At 38.0% G+C, this 26733-nt stretch overlaps 1 protein-coding gene across 1 annotated transcript; it reads left to right on the top strand.

The window, feature by feature from the left end:
• The first annotated feature begins 489 nt into the window (after positions 1 to 489).
• On the top strand, positions 490 to 26656 carry hcn4l (hyperpolarization activated cyclic nucleotide-gated potassium channel 4l). Its single transcript, XM_026202881.1, has 8 exons — positions 490 to 1543; positions 9813 to 10236; positions 11765 to 11926; positions 14250 to 14468; positions 17756 to 17902; positions 18007 to 18247; positions 22076 to 22240; positions 22770 to 26656. The coding sequence occupies exons 1-8, from the start codon at positions 885 to 887 to the stop codon at positions 24317 to 24319; spliced, it is 3567 nt and encodes a 1188-aa protein (XP_026058666.1). The 5' UTR covers positions 490 to 884; the 3' UTR covers positions 24320 to 26656.
• Positions 26657 to 26733: the final 77 nt, after the last annotated feature.

Below are 26733 nucleotides of genomic sequence, written 5' to 3'. Positions count from 1 at the left end.
ACAAATATGTCTGTGCTACTTTTGACTGGTTTTGTGCTCCAGGGTCACATATAGTAACTAGCCTACATGTAATTAAGTAATATACTCAGTAGCCTACTTAAATGTATAATTACATTGTAACAAGGACACCTTAAAATACAATACTAAGAAGAAGCAATGTGCGAATTATTAATTTACCTTCAACTTTACCGTTTACAGAGGCGTTTGAGAACGCTGTTGAATTGCGTGAATCCTTATGTAGGACGAACAGCCTACATAGTTTTATTTCTTCTGACTTCCTCGCACCCTGCTAGTCTGATCCATCTCAAGCCAACTGATAAACAACACCAACTGTTTCCCATTAGGCATCATGACGTAATAGAACGAATGACGTAAAAAACCCGAACACTTTAACCATTTATGAATGTTAAGGTTATCATTGGGCAAATCATTTGGTGAACACAGGTAATGTCATGTCAGGTTTTTTTTTTTTTTGCTACACCCCTAACAGTCGGTGTCGGTGGTGCGTGCTTATTTGCTCTCTGCGCTTCTATGGCAACGTAATAGATTCTCCATCCCCACGCATGTTACCACGACTGATCCGGACATCTTTTGCACATTGGATTACTGATGTGTCAATGGCCGGGGGCTTCGCACGTGCTGTTTGAAGAGTAGTTTGGAAAGGAGGGTGCAATGATTTGTCATTGAGACGCGCGTCAAATTGTTCCTCATTCAGACACGTCCGTCCGTCTTCCCGCATCCAGTGCGCGCGCTCGGTGTCTTGTATTACAGATACAGCGGGATGCATATGTGTGCATTCATATTTTTGACGACCTATTTTCCTGCCTGCGTCTCCTCTCAGATGATACCGTCTGTCATTTGTTCCGTTAAGGTGGTCGATCACAATGGATAGGGTGCATTCTTCCATGCGCAAACGGCTCTATAGCTTGCCCCATCAGTTTGGACACAAGGGTGTTATGACTCGAGACGGCGAAGACAGCTACAAGGACACTCGGAGGAAAAGTGTCAAGATGAAGCATCTTCCCTCACCCTCCTCCACGGGGAGCTCTAAAGGTGTCAGCGAGGCCAAGAGCGGAGACGCGGAGACCGATGTGGGGAAACCATTCAGAACCAACGTGAACGGCGACTGCCGGAGGTTCAGAGGCAGCCTCTCTTCCATCACCAGTCGGCATGCTCCAGACGCGGATCTGGCCGAGCAGAGGTGCCTCATCGGGGATGCGAGCCCCGAGGATGACGGTCCCTTGGAGCAACCCGGACCTGGAGAGAGCCTGGGCGCGCAGGGCGGCCGCGATGACGGGGCACACGAGGCGCCCGCTGAAGAACAGTCGAGTTTCGTAAAGTTGGAAGGTATCGATCAAATCATGCCTGACGATGAGCGGCTGTACCAAGCGGGCTTCATGCACAGACAGTTAGGCGCGATGCTTCAACCAGGGGTCAACAAGTTCTCCCTTCGAATGTTCGGGAGCGAGAAGGCGGTGGAGCGCGAGCAGGAACGGGTCAAATCTGCAGGCTTTTGGATCATTCACCCATACAGTGACTTCAGGTAAACCCATGCCTAATTGCCTCCAGCAAGGACTTCTCCAGAGTTAAACGATTCTGTGCTTCGCTCACATGTCTGAGCAGATTAAATACAGCACATTTGTCTTTTCATGGTTTGGTTTTTAAAAACGTCTTTCTGTGTCCTTGAGCTTGCTGCATGGGGATATTACAATCAGGCCCGTGCTGTTGCATTCCCTAACCTCACCTGGTCATATTCACCTCTTTCCCGTTTGAATGACATTGATAGCATCCACTGGCACATTGCAAGGGCATACAGTGTCACCAACGCCAGCTGTCTAGGAGTTTCTGTGATTGTTTTGTATTCATTGCGTGAAAACTTTCACTGCACCAATCACAGTCAAGTGCAATCTCTCGATTTTCTGCATAGAAATAAGTCACACAATCATGTTTAGCCATTGTTCTCATGTTTTCACTCAAACAGAGCTGTCCGTTTCTGCACAGGCCGGGAAATAGGGTGATCAGAATGGGTTAACATGACGACGGGCATTATTGGGAGCAAACATCAGAGAGGATTACAACAACACAATTTATTTAATGGCACTCTGGTCCTAGTTGGAGGGGGCAGTACTAACAGTCAGAAATGGACCACATGGCCTTCGCACAGTCAGGACGGCGTGTAAGCCGAGCAGTTAGGGGATTCTAATGAGAGATTGGCACATTGTTTTGGATATCAGTCGAAATGAATGATGTGAGATCAGGGTCATGCAGTGCAAAGGAGGACAATATTGAATCAAATTCTGTCATCATTTACTCACCCTCAGGTCACCTCTGTGACTTTCTTTCTTCACAGAAGAAGATATTTGAAATAACTGCTCTTTGTCCATTCAAAGTCGTTTGGACACCATTGACTGCCATTGTATTCGGCAAAAAAAAACAACAACCAAATATATTTTTGAAAGATCTTTTTTTCTGTTCCATACAGGTTTGAAATGACGTAAGGATGACTAAATGATGACAGAATGTGTTTTTTTTTTTTGTTTGTTTGACATACTTTTTTCCCTACACTGTAATTATAATTTTTTTAAATTGTAAAAAAAAAACAAAGATTACTGCATATTGTTTTACACACACACACACACATACACACATTTTTCTGCTTCAAATTTGAACATTTAATTCAGTGTCACTTGCCAGTTGTGTTTAATTATTTGTCAAATTTACTAGCTATTTCTTGGCAATTAAAAAAAAAAAAAATTGTTTACAGCGCACTTGAAATTTGAAATACAGTTTCACTCAGAAATTGTTAGTAAATCACAATTAATTACAAAGAAAAGGCAAGTAACACATGGAATAAAACATGAAAATTTTCAAATAGAAAAGTAAAATAGTATTTTTTTATTACTCCAATAATATTGGTTTCGAAAATAATTTTTACAGTGTAGAAAATTGAAAAGATTCTGGTAATTCTGCCAGCACATTGTTATATTTAATTTACTCCTAATACACAGGGAATGCTGTATTTAATTCAAAATACAAGTAACTCACCTATAAAAAGGTATTAATACTGAAACTCATATTCATACTAACACAGTACCCCCCCCCCCCCCCTTTTTTAAGATTTTCTTAGAATATTTCCCTTTAAGTTGTACTGGCAAAACGACCCAAAATGCATCTGTCTTAAACTTAAACTTAAGTTTTGTCAGAAGCAGAAGCATGTAGATCTGTTGAGTACCAAATGAACACAGCAGCAGGTGATTTGTAAAGTTTCATCTGTCTCAAGACTGTCCCAGTCTTTTTCACGTGTCATTTTCACATTTGCCCTCGTCTCCTTCCTCTTCATCCCTCTCTCTTCCAGCGCTCTCTGACCTTCCTCCCCTCAGCACTGTTAGGGAAGGGGCGATGCGGGGACTTCCATTTGCTGATTGCATCACCTGGTTGATGCAGAAAACGAGAAGAGAGTGTCAGAATGTGGAGGGAGGCTGTTAAGATGGGGTGGAAGGTTAGCATCAGTGTTCAATGGGTTCTGGAACAAGGGAAGCAAAGGGACGTGCTTTTTTAATGAATCTCCACAGAGCAGCTCTGTTCTGCAGCGCATTTGGAAGAGTAGGAAACACAATTTTCTGCTAAAGAATATGGTGCATCACATAATTTCTCCATTAGCTTCAGCTGAAAATGAAAGCAGTGCTCTCTCACAGAGCTAAACATTTCGTCTATCATTTAGAGCTGTGGCGTCGCATAAGCAAACATTTCAGCCTGTTTATTAAATTATAGACTAAACGTATTACTTCAATGGATGTGAATTTCTGTGATTTGCTCAAACAATACACAGGCGTTTCTTCGTGTTGTTAAGCCCTGGTTAGGTTTTAGTCAAAAATAAAATGTTTGTCTTTTAATTTATTTTGAAGGCTTTTTATAGCCATTTTATAACAACCTTTGAAGGATCATTAAACTTAATAGCAGATGTTCTCAGATATAAGATGCAAATTATTGAAAATGATGATGTCACATATTATTCAGAGGAGAAAAGTGTTTAAAGAGCCATTTTGTTGTTGCAGTTTAAAAGTGTATCAATGTCAAATCATGAATTATTTAAAAACAGCATATCTTACAATAGTTTTCATAACAGTTATATTAAAGATATTGGAAACTATAATTTAGTTTCAGATAGTTATACTAAAATAACCATAATTTTAACAGACTACTAAGATGTCTGCCAACACATGCAAAAATGTATTTATAGACACACATATAGACTCAAGTACACTAGAAAATCACCTTGTTACTCGGATTTGTTTTAAATATTTCTTCATAATATTATAAATAAATAGTTTCTGTCCTTCGTTACAGTCTGAATTGTGACTGGTCGAGTTGCAGAGAAACGTATTACGTCATTTGATTCTCCATACTAGGAACGCGATACGCGAGTGCAAAACTAAGAAAAATAAAAAGCGCACAGAGTTCAGTATAGCGATTTCTGTGCACAACACTTAAGTTTTTTTTTATTAATTCCATACTCACTGAAACAATTTGACCGTTAAATACAAAAATTCCCTGTTCACACCGACAACACTGTTCTGTCTTTTCTCTGGTAAACACACAACCGTTTAAAAATGCTGGTAATTTTGTGACTTCATTAATCAGAAATGACCTCTTAACAGCTGCACCTCCTGGCGTTGTGTTTGTAAACATGCATGGGGTATACGCGATCAGTGCTTTTGTTCATGTTTTCATTTTTGTGTCAAATTTTCACATTCCTGTAGCGCTTTTGGCCCAGACACATTGTATTACACGTAGGTGAGTCATGGGGTGGGGGGTTTGGGGGGTTAGGCATCAGGGCCCAGCATCAGAAGGGGCCCCCCAAGGGGGAAACAAGATTTCTAACACGTTTGTTTTCTACCGTGGGGAACGCTATTTATTTCCACCCGGAACATGATTTGTACAGAAGTGGGCACAAGTAAATATGCTGTTCAGGGGGCCCCTGATTACACACGACTTCAAAGTGAACTACACAGGGCGGAGTTAATGCATCAAATGCATCAGAATGTTATGATTGGCCTGAAGTAGACCTATGTCAGCACATTCTGAACTCGTATGTGCTCATACCGTGATCTTCATTCCGCATTCACGCAGCATCACTGTGTTAGTATACAGGTAATGTTACAACTTCACTTACTGGTAAATTGTCAGAACAAATTAACAATATTTATTAATTTGTATACTTATATTTATTTGAAAAGGTCCTGTTCACATGATCTCTAAATGATAATTTACCAGTAATTTACCTCTAAAGACTGTATGTGTGAAAGTGGCTTATGTAAATAATAGGGGTGCTCCGATCACGATCGGCCGATCGTTAATGCGCATCTCGTCAGTAAAGCCGGTTCTCTAATCAGCAGTTAATTCCATCAGGTGCGTGATTTCACATAGAGCAGCTGTTACTACACAGAGCCGTTGTTAACTGAGAGGATGCGCCAATAAACGCTGAAAATTAACGTGATTTGCGCATCTTCTCTATTAACAACGGCTCTGTTGTTACCTAATACCGCTGATTAGAAAACCGGCTTTACTGACGAGATGCGCATAACGATCGCCCGATCGTGATTGGAGCACCCCTAGTAAATAACTGCACAGATGCAGCACACTCAAATAATGAACGCGATCACGCAGTGTACAGTAAACGGAAAAAAGGAGTGATACCCGAAAATTGAAGAATAATGTACTGTAAAGTAACTATTCCCCATGCTTCAAACTGTGTGTTAGTAGTTCTAGTACAGTAAAAGCGATGAAGATGTTTTAAATGATCTTCCACAGTTCTATAATCAGGCTGTAATATTAACAATTTTTAATGAAAACTCATTTGATTTGTCCATAATAGTGTTATGTCTCATGATAAAGCGGATGTTTGTGGTCATACGGTGACATTTTTGAAATGCAGCAGAGGGCCCGGTTTCTTTCATCTCTGTAGTTGTAGATCTTGGTTGAGTTTACTTTCTAAAGGCCAAAAAGGCCAAATGTGACAATAGTTAAAGAAACAGCCTTAAGGCTATCTGAATTCTGTCGATTATTTTGCATGACGGCGGCATGATAGCCACCCAAGTAAATCATGGCAATGGTCTTGCATAAACGTATTGTTATGTACCCAACACATTAGCTTTCTGCAGGGGCCTCCAGCGGCCAGAGCGACTGGTTGAGCTGTGGTGCAGAGCGTTCAGATGATGGCTAGATCTGGTGAGTAGAGCTGACACAGATTCCACAGAGACATCATCACAATTGGAGAGATGGGGATTGGGAAGGACAATTAGGACACATAATATGCTAAGCAGTAACAGATAGAGAAGGAGAATAGAGAGTGTGTTTTTGGCAGATTGTAACAGAAAGCTGATTATTGCAAAGGCTTTTGTTTGAATGAAATGTGTTCCCTCTGCTGTCATTTAACAGTGGCACCCGTCTGTTAGTTGATTTTTAGTTTAAATAGGGTTGTTAAAGTTCAAAATGAAGGTGGACAAATACTTTTTTTGCAAAACTATCTTCACTTTTCCAAGCTTTCTCAAGTTGGGGTCCATTTTACATTACAAATTATATTGAAAAATGCTTCTTGTGGTGTCTAGTATATTATCAGTTGTTTACACGTGGGACTTGAGAAGAGAATAATGTGGTTCCAGTGATACTATGGTTCATGTGATAGATACTGGATTTTCTCAATACAATTACTGCTCTAGTAACAGCGTGGGCTGACAATTTTAATATCCATATTGCATTTACAGTATAGATAGTAATACAGACATGATGGAAATTTACATGCTATAATATAATCCGGAGATTAAGTGGACCAAGAAAATGCTGTGATGTGATATGATAAGATTAAATAATTTGTAAACCCAGACAGAATCTGTTTTGTTGTCGTTTATATATATATACATAGCTTAATTTATATTATTTATTCAAATAATTAATTATTCACCACATTTATTTAGTTGTCGAACTTCTCTTGGAATCAGTAGGTTGCTTTTAGTCCTTGCATAAGTGTCCGGTACAAATAGTTCAGCACATGTTGCTGTAAAACTTATTCTTTTGCCTGCTTTGACCACTGGAGCATCTGTCCAAGGGTAAATGTCAATGGCAAATCCTTTATAATCTGAAAACTGTCTGGAAATAATCTGGCAGATTTAGTGACACTTCCTATAGATGGTTTGTTCTTGTTTAATCTCCTCCAAAGCTCATTTCAAGCAATGTAAAATAGAGCCCTGCGAGGCAGAAGTAGTGTTTTTCCATTTGGTTAAACCCAGATTTCATATAACATTTTAAAAGTAGGTATTTAACATATATGTGATTAGAGTAATAACTTGGGAGAAAAGAAGCAGATGTAATATAATATTAGCATTATTTGGATTCTATTCCTGATGTATTACAGTAAGTCTGAGTGGGACATATCATAAAGCTCATCTTTAATTAATTTAATTTGTTTTAAATAAGATGGTATGTTAAGCTAATATGATGCTAGTTTCTGGTCAGTTGAAGGTGGTTTTAGAGAAGGACATTATTATTTTGAGAATTTAATGAGACAAAGGTAATATTCAATATGCCCAGTTTTTGTTTTTAACAGACACAATGTAGCTTGGTCATTCTGTCAAGCTAACCAAACGTCAGAAGCTTTCCTGGCTCAATTTTTTACAACGCTAACATTAATAGTGAAGAAATCAACATTTTAAAATGCCATTGAGGAATATATATATACTATTTTGTAATAATAATCCAGTAATTGTATATTTGAAGAAATAGTCAAATGGCAGTTTTCACCTGAGATTTGGAGCCAAAAACAGGAAAAAGCACGTTTGCTTTAACTCAAAAAGTATTAGCGGTATGCCAATATTCTTTAAAATACTGGGTCTTAACAAATGTATCATTTGGTCTCTTCATTTTTAAGGCCCTACTGTATATGGTATAACAGAAATGTGGGGATTTTCAATCTGGCTTCATGTGTAAATTAAATTGTTCACGATTTCAGTGGTCAAAAACCAAATGTGGGTCACTTTGCTTACAGTGAAGTCTTTTTCATTTCAAAGAGGATTGTCTGATGAACAAATAATGTTTAAACTAGGAATTTATCTTGTTTCTATCTATCGAAACAATTGCAAAGAACAGATGTTTGAGTGCTATAAATAGTTTCTTCATAAAGTTTGCGTGTCTGTAATTTAAAAAGATACTGTATCATAATATCCTATGAGATTTTATTTCTTGGATTCTGGTTCAAAGCAATTTCATATTTCGGCTTTATTCTTCAGTTATGTATGTCTTTGACCAAAAAAATTCTAAATCAAAATGAAACTTTTTAGCCTCTGAGGACCTCTTGTTGATTTGACATGGAATGGCCCAGTTCTTTTGATATGTTAATGATTGCTTATGCTAATATGATTGCAGATAACAGTAACCTTCAGTCGTGATCCAATACTGTGTGAGATCATGGTTAATCTGCCTTTTTATTATTTCTGCAGTCATTTCAGAAGCAATTTGTTAGTGAAGAAAACACAGTGACCCATTTATACACAAAAAAGGGCCTAAAATCGAACTGAGTGTGTGTTTTTTTCTTGTGCGTGGTGTCAAACAACACTTAATCCCACTGGACAACGCTGAAATGCTGTGAGCCTCGTTCTCTCTTTGCAATCCATACCGAGCTAGACGGTTTATCAACCCTCTGTGTGATCGATTTCTGCTTAATTACAGCTCAGCAGCAAAGGACTGGAATATAGTAACCAGCTAGCTCTCTACCATGGTATAAATGAACAAGGCTAATCCAAAACTTTTTTGTTTTTGGTGTAGAAAAAGAATATTAGCAAGTGGGGAAAACAGCCAGGCAAATACTGTAAAGCAGCATGAAATATCAGTAGCATTATTGAATGTTTCACACAACCAAAAAGGCTCATTTTGGCATGTCAGGGCCAACGGGGTAATTAATGCTGCGTTCAGCAATTATGGCGGCTTGTTTGAGTGTAAACGTTTCACCCAGCAGATCTTTTATTGACGAAGTGGCGGTCTTGCCAGAGGTCTCCTGGATGTCTTCCAGCCCCTTTCATTTACATACATACGACACATCCAATTACCAAACAGGGAACTCATCCATAAACGAGAAGTAATAGCCCAACCAGACAGCCAGCCAGCCATTTCCAGCGTCAGTCAAGGGCTGAGCTCGTGAAGCGTTCTCAAGAAATCCTGAGTGCGCTATTTAGATTAGTGTTTCTGATTACGGACATCATGATGCTTATTTTGAGGAAATGATGGCAGACGATTACGTTCATGCATTTGGCAGATGCATCTATCCATAGAACTGAATCCATGACCTTGGTGTTGCTAACACATCAGTTAAGCTACAGAACTGGTTGGTCTTAAATATGCCATTGGTTTTTTGTTTAGTTTTTTTTCTTAGACTCTTAAAATGAAGGTGCTTCACAATGCCATGAAGAACCTTTTGTCGAAATGGTTCCATTAAGAACCTTTAACATCTGAAGAACCTTTCTGTTGCACAAAAGGTTCTTTATGACGCAAAAAGGTTCTTCAGATTATAAAAAGTTGAGAAAGAGATGGTTCTTTAAAGAACCTTTGACTGAATGGTTCTTTGTGGAACTTAAAATAGTTCTTCTGTGGCATTTCTTTATTTTTAAGAGTGTAGATTTAAAAGGTGTTTCAGGAAGTATAATAATAATCATTGTAATTTAGAATCTTTAATTGCCTTATTGGTTAACGGTTTCAAAGGTCATGCAGACTCTTCTGTTCCAAAAGCATAAAAAAAAACACGTTGTGCGTTTTATGTCGTCCAGGTTCTACTGGGACCTGATCATGCTCCTGTTGATGGTGGGCAACCTGATCATCATCCCCGTAGGCATCACCTTCTTTAAAGATGAACACACCCCCGCCTGGATAGTCTTTAACGTGGTCTCTGACACATTCTTCCTGGTTGACCTGGTGCTGAACTTCCGCACGGGGATCGTCAAAGAAGACAGCACGGAAATCATCCTGGACCCTCAGCAGATCAAGGTGAGGTATCTTCGGAGCTGGTTCGCTGTGGATTTCATCTCCTCCATCCCTGTGGATTACATCTTCCTCATTGTGGAGACCCGCATCGATTCGGACTTCTACAAGACGGCCCGAGCCTTGAGGATTGTGCGTTTCACTAAAATACTCAGTCTGCTTCGGCTGCTGAGATTGTCCAGACTCATTAGATACATCCACCAATGGGAGGAGGTAAGATGCCCCTCTATAGACTCTTAGCCTGTAATATATCTATCACAAATAACACTTTTTTTTGTTGGCTTGTGAATGTTGAAAAGAAAATTAACTGTGATATGAACCTTGTTTGATATTCCCGTACCAATAATGGAGCTCCCCATCATTTCTTTTGGTGGTCCTGAAGCAATATTTCTGTCAAACAAATATACTCATTCCTCATAACCACAATTTTAACTGTAATATAAACCATTCAATGAATACTTCTGACTTCAAATGAAAAAAAAAAAATACATATATATATATATATATATATATATATATATATATATATATATATATATATATAAATACTAAAGTAGTAAGAAAAAAACTGCTTATTAAATTCTATACACTAACGTTACAAAAAGTTTGGGTTAGTAGAATTTGATTGCTTTTATTCAGCAAGGATGTATTAAATTGACCAAAGGTGACATAAAAGACATTTATAATGTTACAAAAGATTTCTATTTCAAATAAATGCTGTTCTTTTGAACTTGAAAATTAATCATGCTTAAGCAGCAAAAATATTTTTAAAAATTTATAATGTTAATGTTTCTTGAGCAGCAAATCTGCTTAAAAGACTGATTTCTGAAGGACCGTGTGACACTGAACGCTGGCGTTATGATGCTTTGCAATCACGGGAATAAATTACATTTTAAATTGTATTAAAATAGAAACAGTTATTTTTAAATTTGAACAATATTACACAATATTACCGTTTTTACTGGTGAACAGCAAAGACAATTTGGCACCTTTGGAAACAACCTAAAATAAATGTACACGTAGGCAGAAATTTCATTTTGGATGGACTGTTGTTTTAATTATCTCTAATACCATAAGGACATGATTGGTAACAGACAACAGAGAGGATGTGCTAGGACCAACAATGGAGCCGCTCCAAGAGCACATCCCACTTGTTAAAATCACAGTCAGCAATTATAGACAGAAGGTCACATTAACTTCACAGTCATGTCTGAAACTCAGCGACTGCTTTGCCATCACATGGATTAAATTTTAGCTCTGCCAAAGAATAGCAGCTTCTAAATCAAGCAGCAATTAGCCACGATTACAGACATCAATGTGTTACTCAACCTAACCATTGTTTGTCCATGGCAAAGTTAAAAGTGTACACCATGACCCTTTAATTGCTTCGATCCCTCAACCTTGCTTGTTAACGAAAATCTATTGGGAGCCGCACTTTAATTACTGCTATTTGGGAACGCCGCCTCTTTGTCCACTTAGGTAGGGGGTGGGGTGCGTCTGTGCCCTTATGGATTGTGGGTAACATCAGCCTCTCATTTGGCCTCCCACTGATCTCCTAGGAACTATTAGTGACATTAGCAGAAAAGATACAGTACCTTATGTAATACTCCACAAGCTCAGCGTTTTGCTACTAAAAATCAGCTTAAGGACAATGTGCCCTAGAACTGAGTGAGGATTAAATCTTAATTGTGACCCAATGCAGCATATTCTAGTTCACATCTCTGACCCCTTTTCCTTTTAGATTTTTCACATGACCTATGACCTGGCCAGTGCCATGGTGCGCATTGTGAATCTCATTGGAATGATGTTGTTGCTGTGCCACTGGGACGGATGCTTGCAGTTCCTGGTGCCCATGCTGCAGGATTTCCCTTCAGACTGCTGGGTGGCCAAAAACAAAATGGTGGTAAGTTTGAGGCGCCGATCCCTGTCTGTTTTCTTTTTGTTTTCTATTGGCACAGCTCCCGATGATTTATTAATCCCAACATCCAAAATGCAACAACAGAATAAATGACCCAGATGGAACGTTTTGAATTGTAGAAAGCTCAGAGTTTAATTTAAGTTAATAAAAGTTAAAACAAACAGTCACAATCGTAAAATATAAAGTCCAATTGCAAGATATGAATTGCACTTATGACACCATGAAGTGGCAATTATGTGATGTCAGATTTTGTGATATAAAGCACATTGTGAAATATAAAGTTGCAATTGTAGGAATTACAATTAAGAGATATAAAGTCAGAGTTAAAGGAAATAGTTGCAGTTTTGATATTTCAAACTGCAAGATGTAAAGTCACATTGCATGATAAAAAGACAGATTATGACATATAAAATTAGATTTTTTTTTTTATATAAATCACACTGAAATATAAAGTTTCAAGTATCAAAGAAACAAAAGTCACAGAGTTACAATCGCAAGTCATATTGTAAAGTATAGAATCACAATTGAGAGATATAAAGTCAGAGTTAAAAGATATATATGTTTTTTTTTTTTTAAATAAAGTCAAATTCTGACGTATAAAGTCAAACAGTGAGATATAAAGTCAAGATTATTAGTACCAAAGTCAGAAGACACAATTTTGATATATAAAATCAAACTGTAAGATAAAAAGCCAAATTATGAAATATGAAGTCGGAAATTTGAGAAAGAAATGGCAATTATCAGATTAAAAAGTCAGATTATGCAATGTAGGTTTACATTGCGAAATATAAAGACACGAGTATGAGAAACAAAGTTTAATAGTCATGAAAAACATGAGTTACGACTGCAAGATAAAAGGTCATATTATCAAATATAAAGTCAATAGGTGCATTTACATGGACACTTTTTGCTTCTATCGGAATTAATTCATTCTGATTGACGAATCTGAACCTAATGTTTATGAACACTAAATAAAGTGATCGAGTTGAAATGCGCGTTTAAATAAAATGTTCTCCTGCTCCACTTCACAGATGCTGATTGAAAGGGGAGTTTTACAATGACGGGATAATTATTTATGCCACTTTATTCACCAGGAAGAAAAAGCTCGTTCCACGCGTAATACATCATTACGCTATTTCTTTGTCACTGCGAAGGCCCAGTACTTTCCAGTTTTCAATCTGATCAAGTGTTGACATGTCCTCTCGCTCTCTGCTTCTAGTCTTATTACAATCGGATAAGTCAAGTCAAGTCATCCTTTATTTATATAGCTCTTTAAACAAAATACATTGAGTCAAAGCAACTGAACAACATTCATTAGGAAAACAGTGTGTCAATAATGCAAACTGACAGTTAAAGGCAGTTCATCATTGAATTCAGTGATGTCATCACCTCAGTTCAGTTTAAATAGTGTCTGTGCAATCGTTTGCAATCAAGTCAAAGATATCGCTGTAAATGAAGTGACCCAAACTAAGCAAGCGAGAGGCGACAGCGACAAGGAATCAAAACTCGGTGACAGAATGGAGAAAAAAAACCTTGGGAGAAACCAAGCTCAGTCGGGGGGCCAGTTCTCCTCTGACCAGACAAAACCAGCAGTCCAATTCCAGTTAACCCATTAACAAACCCAATTAGTAGGATTTATTTAAACGTAGCTACTTACTAACATCACAATTGTGACATATCAAGTCTTAATTACTTTTCTTTTTTTTACTCTGAGACTGAATCTGGCAATCATGTTGAACTGATACTGGCAAAAGTAATATTTCTGACTGAAATTAGGCCATCTACATCATATCTTGGACCTGCATGATAAGTACTTGGCCCAAATGTGCCAGGCCGAGTGACTCATTTTGCTAAAAGACGAACACTGTCCACGACTATGCTTCATTAGCATTTGTAAAACAGTACCTTCTGCTTTCCTCCATCTTCTGATATCAAGAAAGCACAGGCAGCGTTGGTAATGACCCTCCTGCCAAAGGACGTGATATTTCCCTTTCTCTCTCTCTCTCTGGCCTTTACCCCTGGCTCCTGTCAGAATAGAAACACTGTCTCTTTTTTTCCAGTCTAACACTCTCTCACACTCTTTCTCTCACATTCTGTCTATTTTCTCTCCTCTCTCACTCTTATTGGTCCATACCTTTGTCCCTTCACAACACTTCACCGTCTCTCCTATTTCTTTTGCTCTCTATCACAACTGCTGTCTTTCATGCTCGTAATTATATTCATGCTTTAATTTGGGTTCTTTTTTCTCTTTTATCTCTACTCCGCTCTCTCTTTCCGTGCATCCATCTCTTTCTCTCTGCCCTCACAGAATGACACATGGGGTCAGCAGTACTCTTACGCCCTGTTTAAGGCCATGAGCCACATGCTGTGTATTGGGTATGGCATGCACCCTCCGGTGGGCATGACGGACGTGTGGCTGACCATCCTCAGCATGATCGTGGGTGCAACCTGCTATGCCATGTTTGTGGGCCACGCCACCGCCCTCATTCAGTCACTGGACTCCTCACGCAGGCAGTACCAGGAGAAGGTTAGTGAAAACAAGAAGAGATGATGAAATCAGTTGGGTCTGAGAGGCTAAAGTGTGGATATTTGCATGCATTGTGATTTTATTACAGAATAATCTAATGTAAGGGAGCTTGGGGCGATGTCTTCACTCATGATTAAGCGAATGATGACACATACTCTGCTCAGTAAAATTTGTGCTTTATTATTTGAGGAACTATTTTGGGATGTCTGAAATTTAAATGCCTTTGGAACCCACTTTATATCTGTCTTATTTGTTGGTTAAAAGCTGTTAATTTTATCATGGCCCTGAAGTCTTTATCATTTCTAGTAGTATTTATGATTACGACTTCAAAAAAAAAAAGTAATATTATATATATATATATATATATATATATATATATATATATATATATATATATATATATAATTCTTGCACATATTTACATATAAAAGTAGTATAATGTAATATATAAGTATAACTGGGGCTGATAATATTTTTTGGTATTTTTTGACAGTAAAAACAGTCATATTGTGAAATATTATAACAATTTAACTGATTTAACTGTATCTGATTTCTATTTTATTATGTTTTAAAATGTAATTTATTCCATTGAAATTTACAGGACCCATTAATCCAGTCTTCAATGCCTCATGATCCTTCAGAAATCATTATAATTTAAAAAATTTCTTATTATTATCAATGTTAAAAATTTTAGTTATGCCTTATATTTTTGTGAAAAAAATTAAAAATATTTCCAGGAATTTTTCATGAATAGAAAAGTTCAGAAGAACAGCATTTATTTGAAATATAAATGTTTTAATTGAATTAATTTGTAAAATATTATAATAGAATGAACCCTGCTTAATAAAAGTATTAATTTATATTAAAAATATCTTACTAATCCCAAACTATTATATTATATTATATTATATTATATTATATTATATTATATTATATTATATTATATTATATTGATGATGCATTTAAAATTTCGAACATATATCTGTTTATTAAACTAAATGATGACGGGTAGGCTAGAGGTAGTTAAAATGTTACAGCTGTCTTCTATATTCCTTTTATAGTTGTAGAAAATATATACTAAAAGAAAAACCCCCAAAAATGTGATCTTCATCGGCAAGCCAGCAATTAAAGCAAAGATCATTTTAATGAGGGTGGGCAGCTGCCGTTTCCCACTTTGTTGAGCATTGTAAAGATTTCCCAGCAGACGAAATTTCTTCACTCCGAGATCCGAGAACGCCTTTGAAGTCCTGTTTAAAAATAGAAAAACCAGGGTCGCAAGCAGACGAGTGGAGAGAAAAATGGAAAACGACGAGGGTTCGTGAGTTTTGAGCGGTTCGCTAGCCGTGGAGGTTTCTGACCTCTGCGGTGATCGATTCGTGGTTTTATCGTGTCTGTAAGTGTGCTGGAGTGGTAATTGAACTGTTGTCATCTTCTATGAGAAGAAAATACAAGAGCTTTGACCTCTGCTGTGTTAAAAGATTCAAGTCAATTCAGCCCGACCGCGGTTGTCCTGGCAACTTGCATTGTTGATACAGAAGCGCATATTGATGTGAGGTTTCCTCCTTTTTCCTCTAAAATGATGCAGTGTTTGGAGCAAGTGTTTTGTTTTCCTGAAAGCTGAATGCATGAAGGCCACCGCTTTTGATTATGGTTTCACAGTACATAATTTACAGTTCCTCTCCACATCTGTTCAAGAGGGTTTTGAAGACACAAACACAAGGAGAGGGAGGGAGAGAGAGAGAGGAAGATTCGATTAGGGAGAGTTCAACCGGGATAAAAATGTATGAAGTTGTCAATTTGTCCTGTTAACTTAGCTGCCGATTTCATTACCTGCTGTATTTGGGCTTCCACACCACTCTCCTCAGTGTCAATGCGATTACCAGCATCCATTTCCAGAAAAAGGACGAATTTCCAATGACACACTTTTTTTCTGACACCATGAGTCATGCTCGCCTTACTCTGGCATTTCGGCGAGCGACTTCACACCCTCCGCAGTTTACTGTACAGTTACAACTGTACAGCGTGACATTATTTCCTGTTGTTTGAACTCTTCCTGCTGGCTTTGTCCCTTACCCTTGAATATGATAATAGAAGAGCCACTCGGAGAGACCGAGGAGATGTTCACAGCTGACATGGCAGGAACATTAGCATGTGGTGAAGGGCACATTGGAACCGGCTACCGTCGACAGCCGAGACAGGAGTTCATGGAAACGCAGAATGGCTAGAGACAGAACAAAGTTTATTAGAAAGGACAGCAGAGGCGTAACGCCGCCGAGCCGCAGTGCCACAGATGCTCTCTGCCAGTTTCAGAGACACAGATGAAATAACAAAGAGACAGTACAAGAGGATTGTGTGTAAAATAAACCCTATCAATACTATACGTCCTTCCTTGAAGTGAAAGAGACAGGCTTGAGAGCGGGACAAACAGAAAGACAATGATAAATGGGGAGATGGCCGCTGATGTGAAAATACTGCCGAGCTTTGCAAATGGAGACTGGGATGGCTGCCGTAAATATGGAGCCGGACAGTTACACTGACCGAGCTATTGCTTTGCAGGACATTTAGTCAATATTTATTTATCGGTAGCTGTGTAGTTAGAGACAACACCTCAGGGTCCACGGACGCTTCAAAGCCTATTTACACCTTATCATAAAATCATACATGACAAGACTTTTAAAAAAGACAATAGATTACTAAAAAAGACTAAGAGGTTTTTTTTTTTTTTCAAGTACAAAAATATTGGATAGTGATTCTTGAAAAAAGAAGAGACGGTACCATTGTAAGGTGATGGTATCACATGGTAATATCACAGTACTTTGTTATATACTATGTTAATGATCAATTACCGTATTTGTACCATTGTGCATATACAAATGATTATGATGTTAGAAACGTGCCTTTGACATTTGTTTTATTTTTTCTGTCATGATGAATACATTTTTTTTATTTTGGAAACTAGGTCTTTTTTTATTTTTGCTGTGCTTTGTTTTTGTTTTGTGTGTGTTTTGAAAAAAATATGTTTTGCTTTTTATTTTGCTTTCTTTGCTGTTTTGTTTTGATTCGATTTGTGTTGTTTTGTTTTGTTTCGTTTTGTTTTGTGTTGATTTGTGTTGTTTTGTTTAGTTTTTTGTTTTTTTTTTTCAAACAAGGGCCAGGTGTCAACTACATTCTTTGATTTGTCAATAATTGTAAGACTCCCTGTTTGATCTATCTATCTATCTATCTATCTATCTATATAAATATGTAATATTCAGGTTGATAATACAGTGTATATGTCATTTGTACAGTACAAGCAGGTGGAGCAGTACATGTCGTTCCATAAACTTCCTACAGACATGCGGCAGAGGATTCATGATTACTATGAGCATCGCTATCAGGGGAAGATGTTCGATGAGGAGAGCATTCTGGGAGAACTAAATGAGCCACTCAGAGAGGTTAGTAGTAGCATATAAGCCAGTTAGTGTATACTTTCATTGCATAGCTTGTATTCTAGTATTGAACCGTTCTATCCACTTATGTTGATGTTCTTCGTTTACAGGAAATCATCAGTTTTAACTGTCGAAAGCTTGTGGCTACTATGCCGTTGTTCGCCAACGCAGATCCCAACTTTGTGACCTCCATGCTCACCAAGTTACGTTTCGAGGTGTTCCAGCCAAAAGACTACATTATCAAAGAGGGGACCGTTGGCAAGAAGATGTATTTCATCCAACACGGTGTACTAACTGTTCTGACGAAGGGCAGCAAAGAGACAAAGATCTCAGACGGGTCTTACTTCGGAGGTAAGAAAACACTGATATTGTTGGATTTGATGCATTTTTCATTTGATTCTTTTTTTTATTATTCTTTAAGGAAGTTTCTTTTAGAAGCTAATGTGGATTCATTTGCACTTTAGTTGCAGCAAACAAGTATGTTTTTTTATTAGCGAGGTTTTATGTATTTAATGTTCAGGCTGGTACCACCATGTTCTTCAGTGTTATCGGCTGGTTCTCCCAGGGAACCAAATCGGTGAATGGCCATGCTTTTGGAGCCTGGGGAAATTCCTCACCCAGCATAAGTTAACCATTCATGAAATTAATTTCCCTCACAAGATTGAGGGAGGAGGGGAAGATAACAGTTTGAGTTGAGCCTTGTCATCCATCAGAGGCTTTCACTCAATTCTCATTACCATTGTTCGATTCCACATAGATTTATTAATTTTTATTCTTGTACATTTTCTGTTATTAATTTTGGCATTCATGAAGACATCATTTATATGTTGTCTATTATTAAATGCATTTTAAATTGCTAAAATACATTTTATTCACATTATAGTTCACCTTGTATGCAAATAGTGAGTCTACCAAACAAATCAACACAGTCTGTTTTCTGAAGAAAATGGGGGTGATGCAAATATTTTGAAATAAATTATACACCACCTGGTCTCTGAATGCAAGCTAGCCTCTTTCCCGGCGTTCTGTGCCATTATAAACTCTATTACTGTCTCCTGTGCAGTTCTGGGATCACAACTAAGTAGTTTGTGCTATCAGTGAGCTGCAGATTTAGTCAAGGAAAAAAAAAATATTTTCCAAAAAAACTCTTTCCTTCTGCCCAGGCTCGTCTGAGGTCATTACATGTTCAACAAGCCGCTCATAATCTCTTTTCCCATAAACCCTGTGTGAAAGTGCAGAAAGGAGGAGCAGGCTGGATTCTGGGCTAGTACTGAGCTCACCCAGTCCCCATATGTCATCTGTTCTTTCTCTTGTCTATCTGGTTAGGTTAAGAATAGTATACAATACTAGTACTACACACTGCGAAGTATATGCTGTATACTGTCTGCTTTTTTCCTATTTAAAAAAAATGGAATGTGAAACAGCGCATTAAATTATATATAATGCCATTCAAAAATTGAGGTCAGTATGATTTACAGTATTTTTTAAAGTAGCAAGGATGCATAAAATTTGATCGAAATTTACAGCAAAGACAGTCATTTCTGTTTCAGATAAATGCTGTTCTTGCTCTTCTTCTGAACTGTCTATTCATCAGAGAGTCTTGAAAAAAAAAGACACAAAATATTGTTTTCAGCATTGATAAACTGCTAATCATCATATCAGAATGATTTCCGAAGGATTATGTGACACTGTGGAGTAATGATGCTGAAAATTCAGCTTTGCCATCACAGGAATAAAATACATTTTAAATGATACTTCAAATTTTTCATAGTAATAATATTTCACAATATTACAGTTTTTGCTGTATTGCTGATCAAGTAAATGCAGTCTTGGTGAGCATAAGAGACTTCTTTAAAAAAAACATTAAAAAATCTTACCAAACCAAAACTTTTGAACGGTAGTGTATAAAATGTATTTATTTGCATTTTTTATTAAGTTATTCCAATTACTATGGATACAATTGTAAAACTGTTGGCAGTCAAATATTCAAATAATTAAATGAGAAGGAAATCACAGCAGATGTCTCATGGCACTGTATGATTGCTCTACTTTTATACACCATGAAATATGAATATGAGATTCATATTTAATGGTATATGGAAGAATAGCAATGGAAAGCCTCATAATAAATTCAAAAGCATTGGTATTACTCTGGTAATGTGTTCAAAACCATGTTGCCTTTGCATTTGTATTCACCATAATTGATTCTTGATTTGTATTTCCCCATCTTCCCTGACCCTCACACCACCCTTCTCCCCTCTTTCCACCTCGGGATGTGTGCTAGTGAGTGTGTGTGCTCTGATGGAGTGGCTCTTGGCAGCATGTTCTTTATGACTCTGGCCATGACGACTAGACAGACAAAAAGAGAAAGAGAATAATCTCTGCAGCCTCCTCTACCCCTCTGTCTTTCCCAAACAACACCACTTTATCTTTTAGGTTCTTGAAGGTCCAAAAGCACTTTGTTTATCCCCATAGTATTCTTATTTTTCAGAATCCATCATTAAAGGGATAGGTCACAAAAAAATGAAAATTTGATGTTTACCTGCTTACCCCCAGGGCATCCAAGATGTAGGTAACTTTGTTTTCTACAGTAGAACACAAAATGAGATTTTTAACCGTTGCAGTCTGTCAGTCTTATAATTTAAGTGGATGGGAAACACAGCTAAAACATACAATAAAAAATATCTTAGTAATTGCGTTATTAGCTGTTATTATTGGAATAGAACACTTATAGACTGTAACACTATCAATGTTCCTCTGTTTAAAATAAAAATTTCATTGATCGGTTTGGTAGTAAGAATATTTGTGTAAAGTGATAGTTCACCCAGAAATGAAAAAAAAAAATAAATTAATTAATTATTCACCCTCATGTCATTCCAAGCCTTAGATTATCTTGGGAACACAAATTAAGATATTTTTGATGAAACCTGAGAGCTTTCTGATCCTTCATAGCAACACAACTGACACGTTCAAGGCCAAGAAAGGTAGTAAGAGCTTGACATCAGGGGTTAAACTGTAATTCCACTACGAAGATACTTTTTGTGTAAATAGAAAACAAAACGTTCTTCAGACTTTGATGCACGTTTACGAGAGTATCATGACACACACGTGTGTTGCTGCTGATGCAAGAGCCAGAGTTCTGGTGAAGATTGACATGCATGAGAATAATGTTGAATAAAGTTGTTATTTTTGTTGTCTTTGCGCACAAAAATTATTCTTGTAGCTTCATAAAATTACGATTGAACCACCGATGTCACATGGAATATATTTTAACGATGTTCTTGCTACATTTCTGGGCCTTGAACATGTCAGTTGTGTTGCTGTCTATGCAAGATCAGAAAGCTTCTAAATTTCATTGAAAAAATATTTTAAGTTGTTTTCTGAAGATGAGCAAAGGTCTTACGGGTTTGGAGCAACATGCTTTACCTGTACAATTTCCATAAGGTTGTACAGAGAATCACACAAATGCACTTTTCTTTAGCTTATAAAAATGGTATGAACTAGTCAGTGAACCTTGGGGAAAACAGTTAAACTGTATTTCTTAGGTGCGAAGGTGAGATACCGACTGGGAACACCCAATTAGCACATTAGTGTTGACAGTCCCTTGTGTCCTCTCCTCAAACCTCCTGCGTGTATGTCGCTCAGAAATTTCCTATGCATTTGAGATAAAGCTTTTATTCTGTGATCTGACTGGACAGATGATGGCTGAGTACAACTCTAAGCTGTCAAAATGGTATTTTAATGCTCTGGGTACAGATTAAAAAAATACCATTCAAAAAAGCACCCTCAAAGTTTATAAAGTCTAAGTCACTGCATTTACAGCAAGTATATTTAATTCATGGTTCCCACTATTGTGAATTTATGCACATATTAATAGTGCTGGAGTGCTTTAAATTTAGGCCGAAGAAACATTTATGTTTAATGCTCAGTTAGGGGCTGGATACTAGGGTATACCCATTCATACATTCATTTATTTACTCTTCATTCTATTATTTATATGCATAAAAGTACATATATACACACACACACACACACACATATACATATATATTATATATACATATATAAACATGTAAAATTGTACATGTTCTTTTCCGCATGGTTGTTTTTACAAGAAGAATAGGATACATGTTCTTCCCATGTGGCTTTCAGTTTGCTCATGTTGCAAAACGTCCACAGAGATCTGTTTGCTGACTCGAGGCAGAAGAACAGCCAGTGTAAGAGCAGACACATACTGTCGTCTGTACTCGCTCTCTGTGGACCATTTCAACGAGGTGTTGGAGGAGTACCCCATGATGCGACGCGCCTTTGAGACCGTAGCCCTCGATCGGCTTGACCGCATAGGTGAGATCTGTCAGTTCAATAGGCCTATGTTTTTCACAGCTGCTCTGAGATGTCCTTAAAGAGTTGAGAGTTTAATAAGCGGTCGCATCTTGCCCCTTGCTTTTATTGTAATTGTTTCATTCTGAAATCAACATGAATTGCCGTTTGCAATTTTCATCATTTTTACTTTCATAATGTGATGTTGATAACTGAAACAGTATATTGAATGAGAACATTTGTCTACTGACTAACTTTCATCAACGAACGAGAATGAACACCCCCAGCTGAAGTGTTGTCCATGGAAAAGGGAAGTCAAAAGGCGATGCAGGATGCACAGATATATCGTTCAAAATAAATTTGGTCAGTTTTGATTTCATGTTGATGAGGCATGTAAGGTTATTATTTAATAATTGAAATAACATCTGTTTAATAGCATTATTTAAAATCGAATAAACATTTTCCCAGCCTTACATCTCGACATGTTTAAAGCTTAAAGCAAAATACCTTCTTGAGTTGTCCATGTATTTCTATCTTCGTTTTATGTCCTCAGGAAAACAGAGCTCTGTACTCCAGCACAAGGTCCAACGGGATCTCAATTCCGGTGTTTTAAACTATCAAGAAAATGAGATCATCCAGCAGATTGTACAGCATGACAGGGATATGGCCCATTGTGCCCACCTCATGCAGACACCTCCTCCAGCTCCTCACCCAGCAGCGACTCCATCTTCCCACACCCCCGTCATCTGGGCACCTCTTATTCAGGCTCCTCTACAAGCTGCCGCAGCCACCACTTCAGTTGCCATTGCCCTAACTCGCCACCCCCATTTGCCCCATACCCTCTTCCGACCCCCTGTCCCTCTGCTTGGCTCTCTGAAAGACCAACCAGGGTATGTAAAAAGGTTCCCAACTGCACTTTCAGGTGCTACTGCATTTGGTGGCTCCTCCTCAACCAGCTCACAGTTCAGTTCTTGTATAGAGACCCCAATTCTGGACACACTCAGGGCCGAGAGATCATCTACCTCCACAGCACCACCACCATCCTCCAGCTCTTTGCCATCCACCATCACAACAACAGTCACCACCACCACCTCCAACATTACAGAGTCTTCCTTCTACCCCCATAGACCCCTTGCTTCCCACGGGTCCAAAGACTTCAGTATTGCCCAACTTCATCCCCAACCACAACTTCCTCAGGCGTCTTTTCCCAGCATTGCTGCAACACTTCCTGGGTTCTTCCAAAAAAGAGCAATTGGAAGAGAGGCTGTCCAGCTTGCAGTTCCCCCTGCGTCCACCCTTACTCCTTTGATAGCGCATTCAGTAAGTCCAATCCTGACACAACTGCATTCAGCTCAGCCAACTCCTCAACAAACAAAACCAATACAAGATTTGAATAAAGTTGTAAGGACAGCCTCTCAGTCTCCCATAAAAGAGTCTCCTGTCTGCCCCAGGAACATTACTGAACAAATCCAGAGTACAACAATTGTCCCATCCCAACATGGTCACATTGGTCTACAGACGGATGTACTTTCCCAGCTTTCCCAAGAACCATCTGCTCTTGCTTCCCTTGCACAATATGGGTCCAGAAATGCGTCCCCATGTAGCACACCTTCAGCCTGGAGCCCAACATGCCAGAGTCCTACAGTGGAGAAGATGAGAATGTCCATGCACAGCCACCCTGCTAGCATCTCTGGATCCCAAAGTTCACTCCTAACCCCTCAGACACTCTTCCCACCGCCACCTCAACCAAGAGAAAGGGGCGGATCTCTAGTTGACCTACCTACCCAAGACTTAAGCACCATTTCCATGTCTCTCCCCACCCCAGGACTACCTGAAAAGTCCAAGCCGGCTGGAAGAGGACCTCAACCACCGGACTTATCCCATCACAGAGGATCTGCTTCAGGTTACTCACCACTCCCGTCACCCCCTCCCCATATGAAACCATTTAGCTCAATACCTGGTCATGTTGTCCTATCAAGACAAACTTCCAAGTTGTCCATAACTCAGACTGGGTCCTCAGGTGGGTCACCAGCCCATGGATCTAGTGACAGGTCCACCTCTGGGACTCCAAGCTTGCACCCCAAACTCCCATCGAACTTGTGAGAATGGATTGCACCCTCCTACGATGAGTGAGCATTTTTTTAATACGTCAAAGACACTAACATTTCTCACTAGAGAAGGGGGGTGTGTGTTCATTGACTTGGATTTCTATCGGTCCACTGACTTCCCTATTTGTAATTTCAAAAGAAGGAATGGACTAACAAAACTGACCTAAGAATGAAGGTGTGACTTAAATTTGTCTTCCAAGTTCTGTCAGTAATTTTTGCAATATTATTGTCTGATGAAAAGACTGTATAGGGATATGCAAATTACGACTTCCAAAAAACAAAAACAAAACAAAAAAGTCAAAGTAATAATTCTAAAGGACATGCGTATGTTTGTGATTGTGTGTGTGTGTGTGTGAGCGATTGCTATTGTCATATTATAATAGAGTGCTCTTTTTAAAGGAGGGAATTATGTTGGGTCAGGGAAGCAAAGCTACATTCATTGCACTTCATCAGTCGGGCATCATCTGTCACTGTGAGAGAACACGCCGTACAGGTCTCTCTGGGCAGGTGGCACAGATATATACACACACAGGTGCACAGAAATGTTCACACATGCACAAACAAACCTAGCCCTCAACATCCCAATTATCTAGACCGCTAGACCTTGACCCCATGCATACCTCCTTGCTGACAAAGAAGTACTGCTCAGTATCTATGGCCTTTCCTTTTTGTAACAATACTGCCTTAGTGTCTGGACACCAGGGAACGACACCCTCACTTCCACAACAGAACCGAGAATATTAAGAATGTTTTGCAATCATTTTGTATGTGCTTTGTATGTGAACTTGTGCAGTACTTAAGCAATAAAACTGTATGCTTGGTTTTTGTACATGCATGGAGGTTAAACTGTAAATTGCAGCTTTCTTCCTGTCAAATAAAAGATACTGGGTGATTGTGACAATGGCAATGACACTACTAATAGGACGCAGTTATAAAAAAGCCCACTGCAGTTACCAAAGCTTATGAGTTAAGAAATATAATTACAAAGTCATGTTTGAAGTTGGGTTTGTATGTTTCATTTCTGTTTTCCATCTGTTCATATGCACATTTTATATAATGCAGTAAGCCTATACCCCACAATTTGCATGAAGTTATATATCCTTTCTGGTTATGCAATACATGTTTTGGTTATTATGTATTATATTCATATATTTTAAATGGTTAAATTTTTTAATTTCACAGATATTTCAGCAGAGGTACAGCAGACTAAAATAATAAAAACAACTCTGCTAACACAATAGTTAGCCTAGCACCTGCTATGATATGCCAAATGTTGCTGGTGGTAAAAGGAGGAATAGTATTTTTCTAAGTGTCCTTCCTTTTGAGCAAAGCTTACACAGATGGATCGTGAAAATTCCCTGCTTTGTCCCAAGTTATTATTATATAATTTACATGATTTTATATTACATGTCTATGTATATATCTATTTATTGTGTATGTGTATGTTTTGTTAATCTATAGATTCATAATTTAAACTATATACCGTCATAATCAGTCTGCAGATACTGTCATTATACATCACTCGGTCCTTCCACACTCAATTCTCTTCCATTCCTGCAATGTGCATTTGACTATCATATAATTATTTTCATTTTCAGACCCTGATTTTTTCCAAGTTAACATCATACCCTGCATTGAAGTCGGATAAAATTGCAAGGCAAAATGCAAATGAGAGTGTTATACGTGATGTTGAATATTAATGAGTTAAATATCAAAACATCAAAGAGCTTTTTGTTAGTATTACAGTGCACACAATACATTACACTGTAGTATTTCTCTATTTCAGGTCTGAGTGTGTGTGTATGGGTGTTTTACTGTGGATTTATGTTGTAGTATTTTATAATATTCTGTGCATTTATTATTTATCATAACCAAAGTGAGGTATCATAGAATATTGTTATACAGTAGCATTTTTAAACCCATCAACATAATTACCGATAAGTACTGGTGGCTTGTGTGTTCATAAAGGATGATCATTCCGTTTTGGTGTTTGAGTGTAATAATCCAAAACAGAATTTATGATCACTGTATGGCAGAATGGTTAAGCCATATGGCATATCCACGATGGACAAGCTGTGTCATTATGCATTGGTCTACACTGCACTTTCAGTTCATGAAAAAAATAAAAATTGTTCTTCCATCCTAACCAGCATCCTCATGGAATATGTCCCCTTCAGAACTCAAAGACATATTAGTGCAATATTTTCGCATGTAATATGAACAAGTTTTTATTATTTTTATTTATTTTTTTTGACTTGGGAGATGACCAGACTTGCCATATTTGGACAGTGTTTCACTGTATCATGATTATAATTATGGTTACAATATGTAATATGACTAACATGCTTCAGATTCAAAATATTACAGAATATAATGTTCATCATGAATACTGAATAATCATGTATGTAC

Source organism: Carassius auratus, chromosome 25, assembly GCF_003368295.1.
Source record: "Carassius auratus strain Wakin chromosome 25, ASM336829v1, whole genome shotgun sequence".
In the NCBI taxonomy this organism is placed as follows: Eukaryota; Metazoa; Chordata; class Actinopteri; order Cypriniformes; family Cyprinidae; genus Carassius; species Carassius auratus.
This window is presented reverse-complemented; position numbering and strand designations above follow the sequence as displayed.

Excerpts from the sequence above, each read along its gene's own strand:
- hcn4l (XM_026202881.1), top strand. The coding sequence starts at position 885 with ATGGATAGGGTGCATTCTTCCATGCGCAAACGGCTCTATAGCTTGCCC. Across the intron at positions 17,903-18,006 it reads TAAATGAGCCACTCAGAGAG|GAAATCATCAGTTTTAACTG; the intron begins GTTAGTAGTAGC and ends CTTCGTTTACAG. Across the intron at positions 22,241-22,769 it reads CGATCGGCTTGACCGCATAG|GAAAACAGAGCTCTGTACTC; the intron begins GTGAGATCTGTC and ends TTATGTCCTCAG.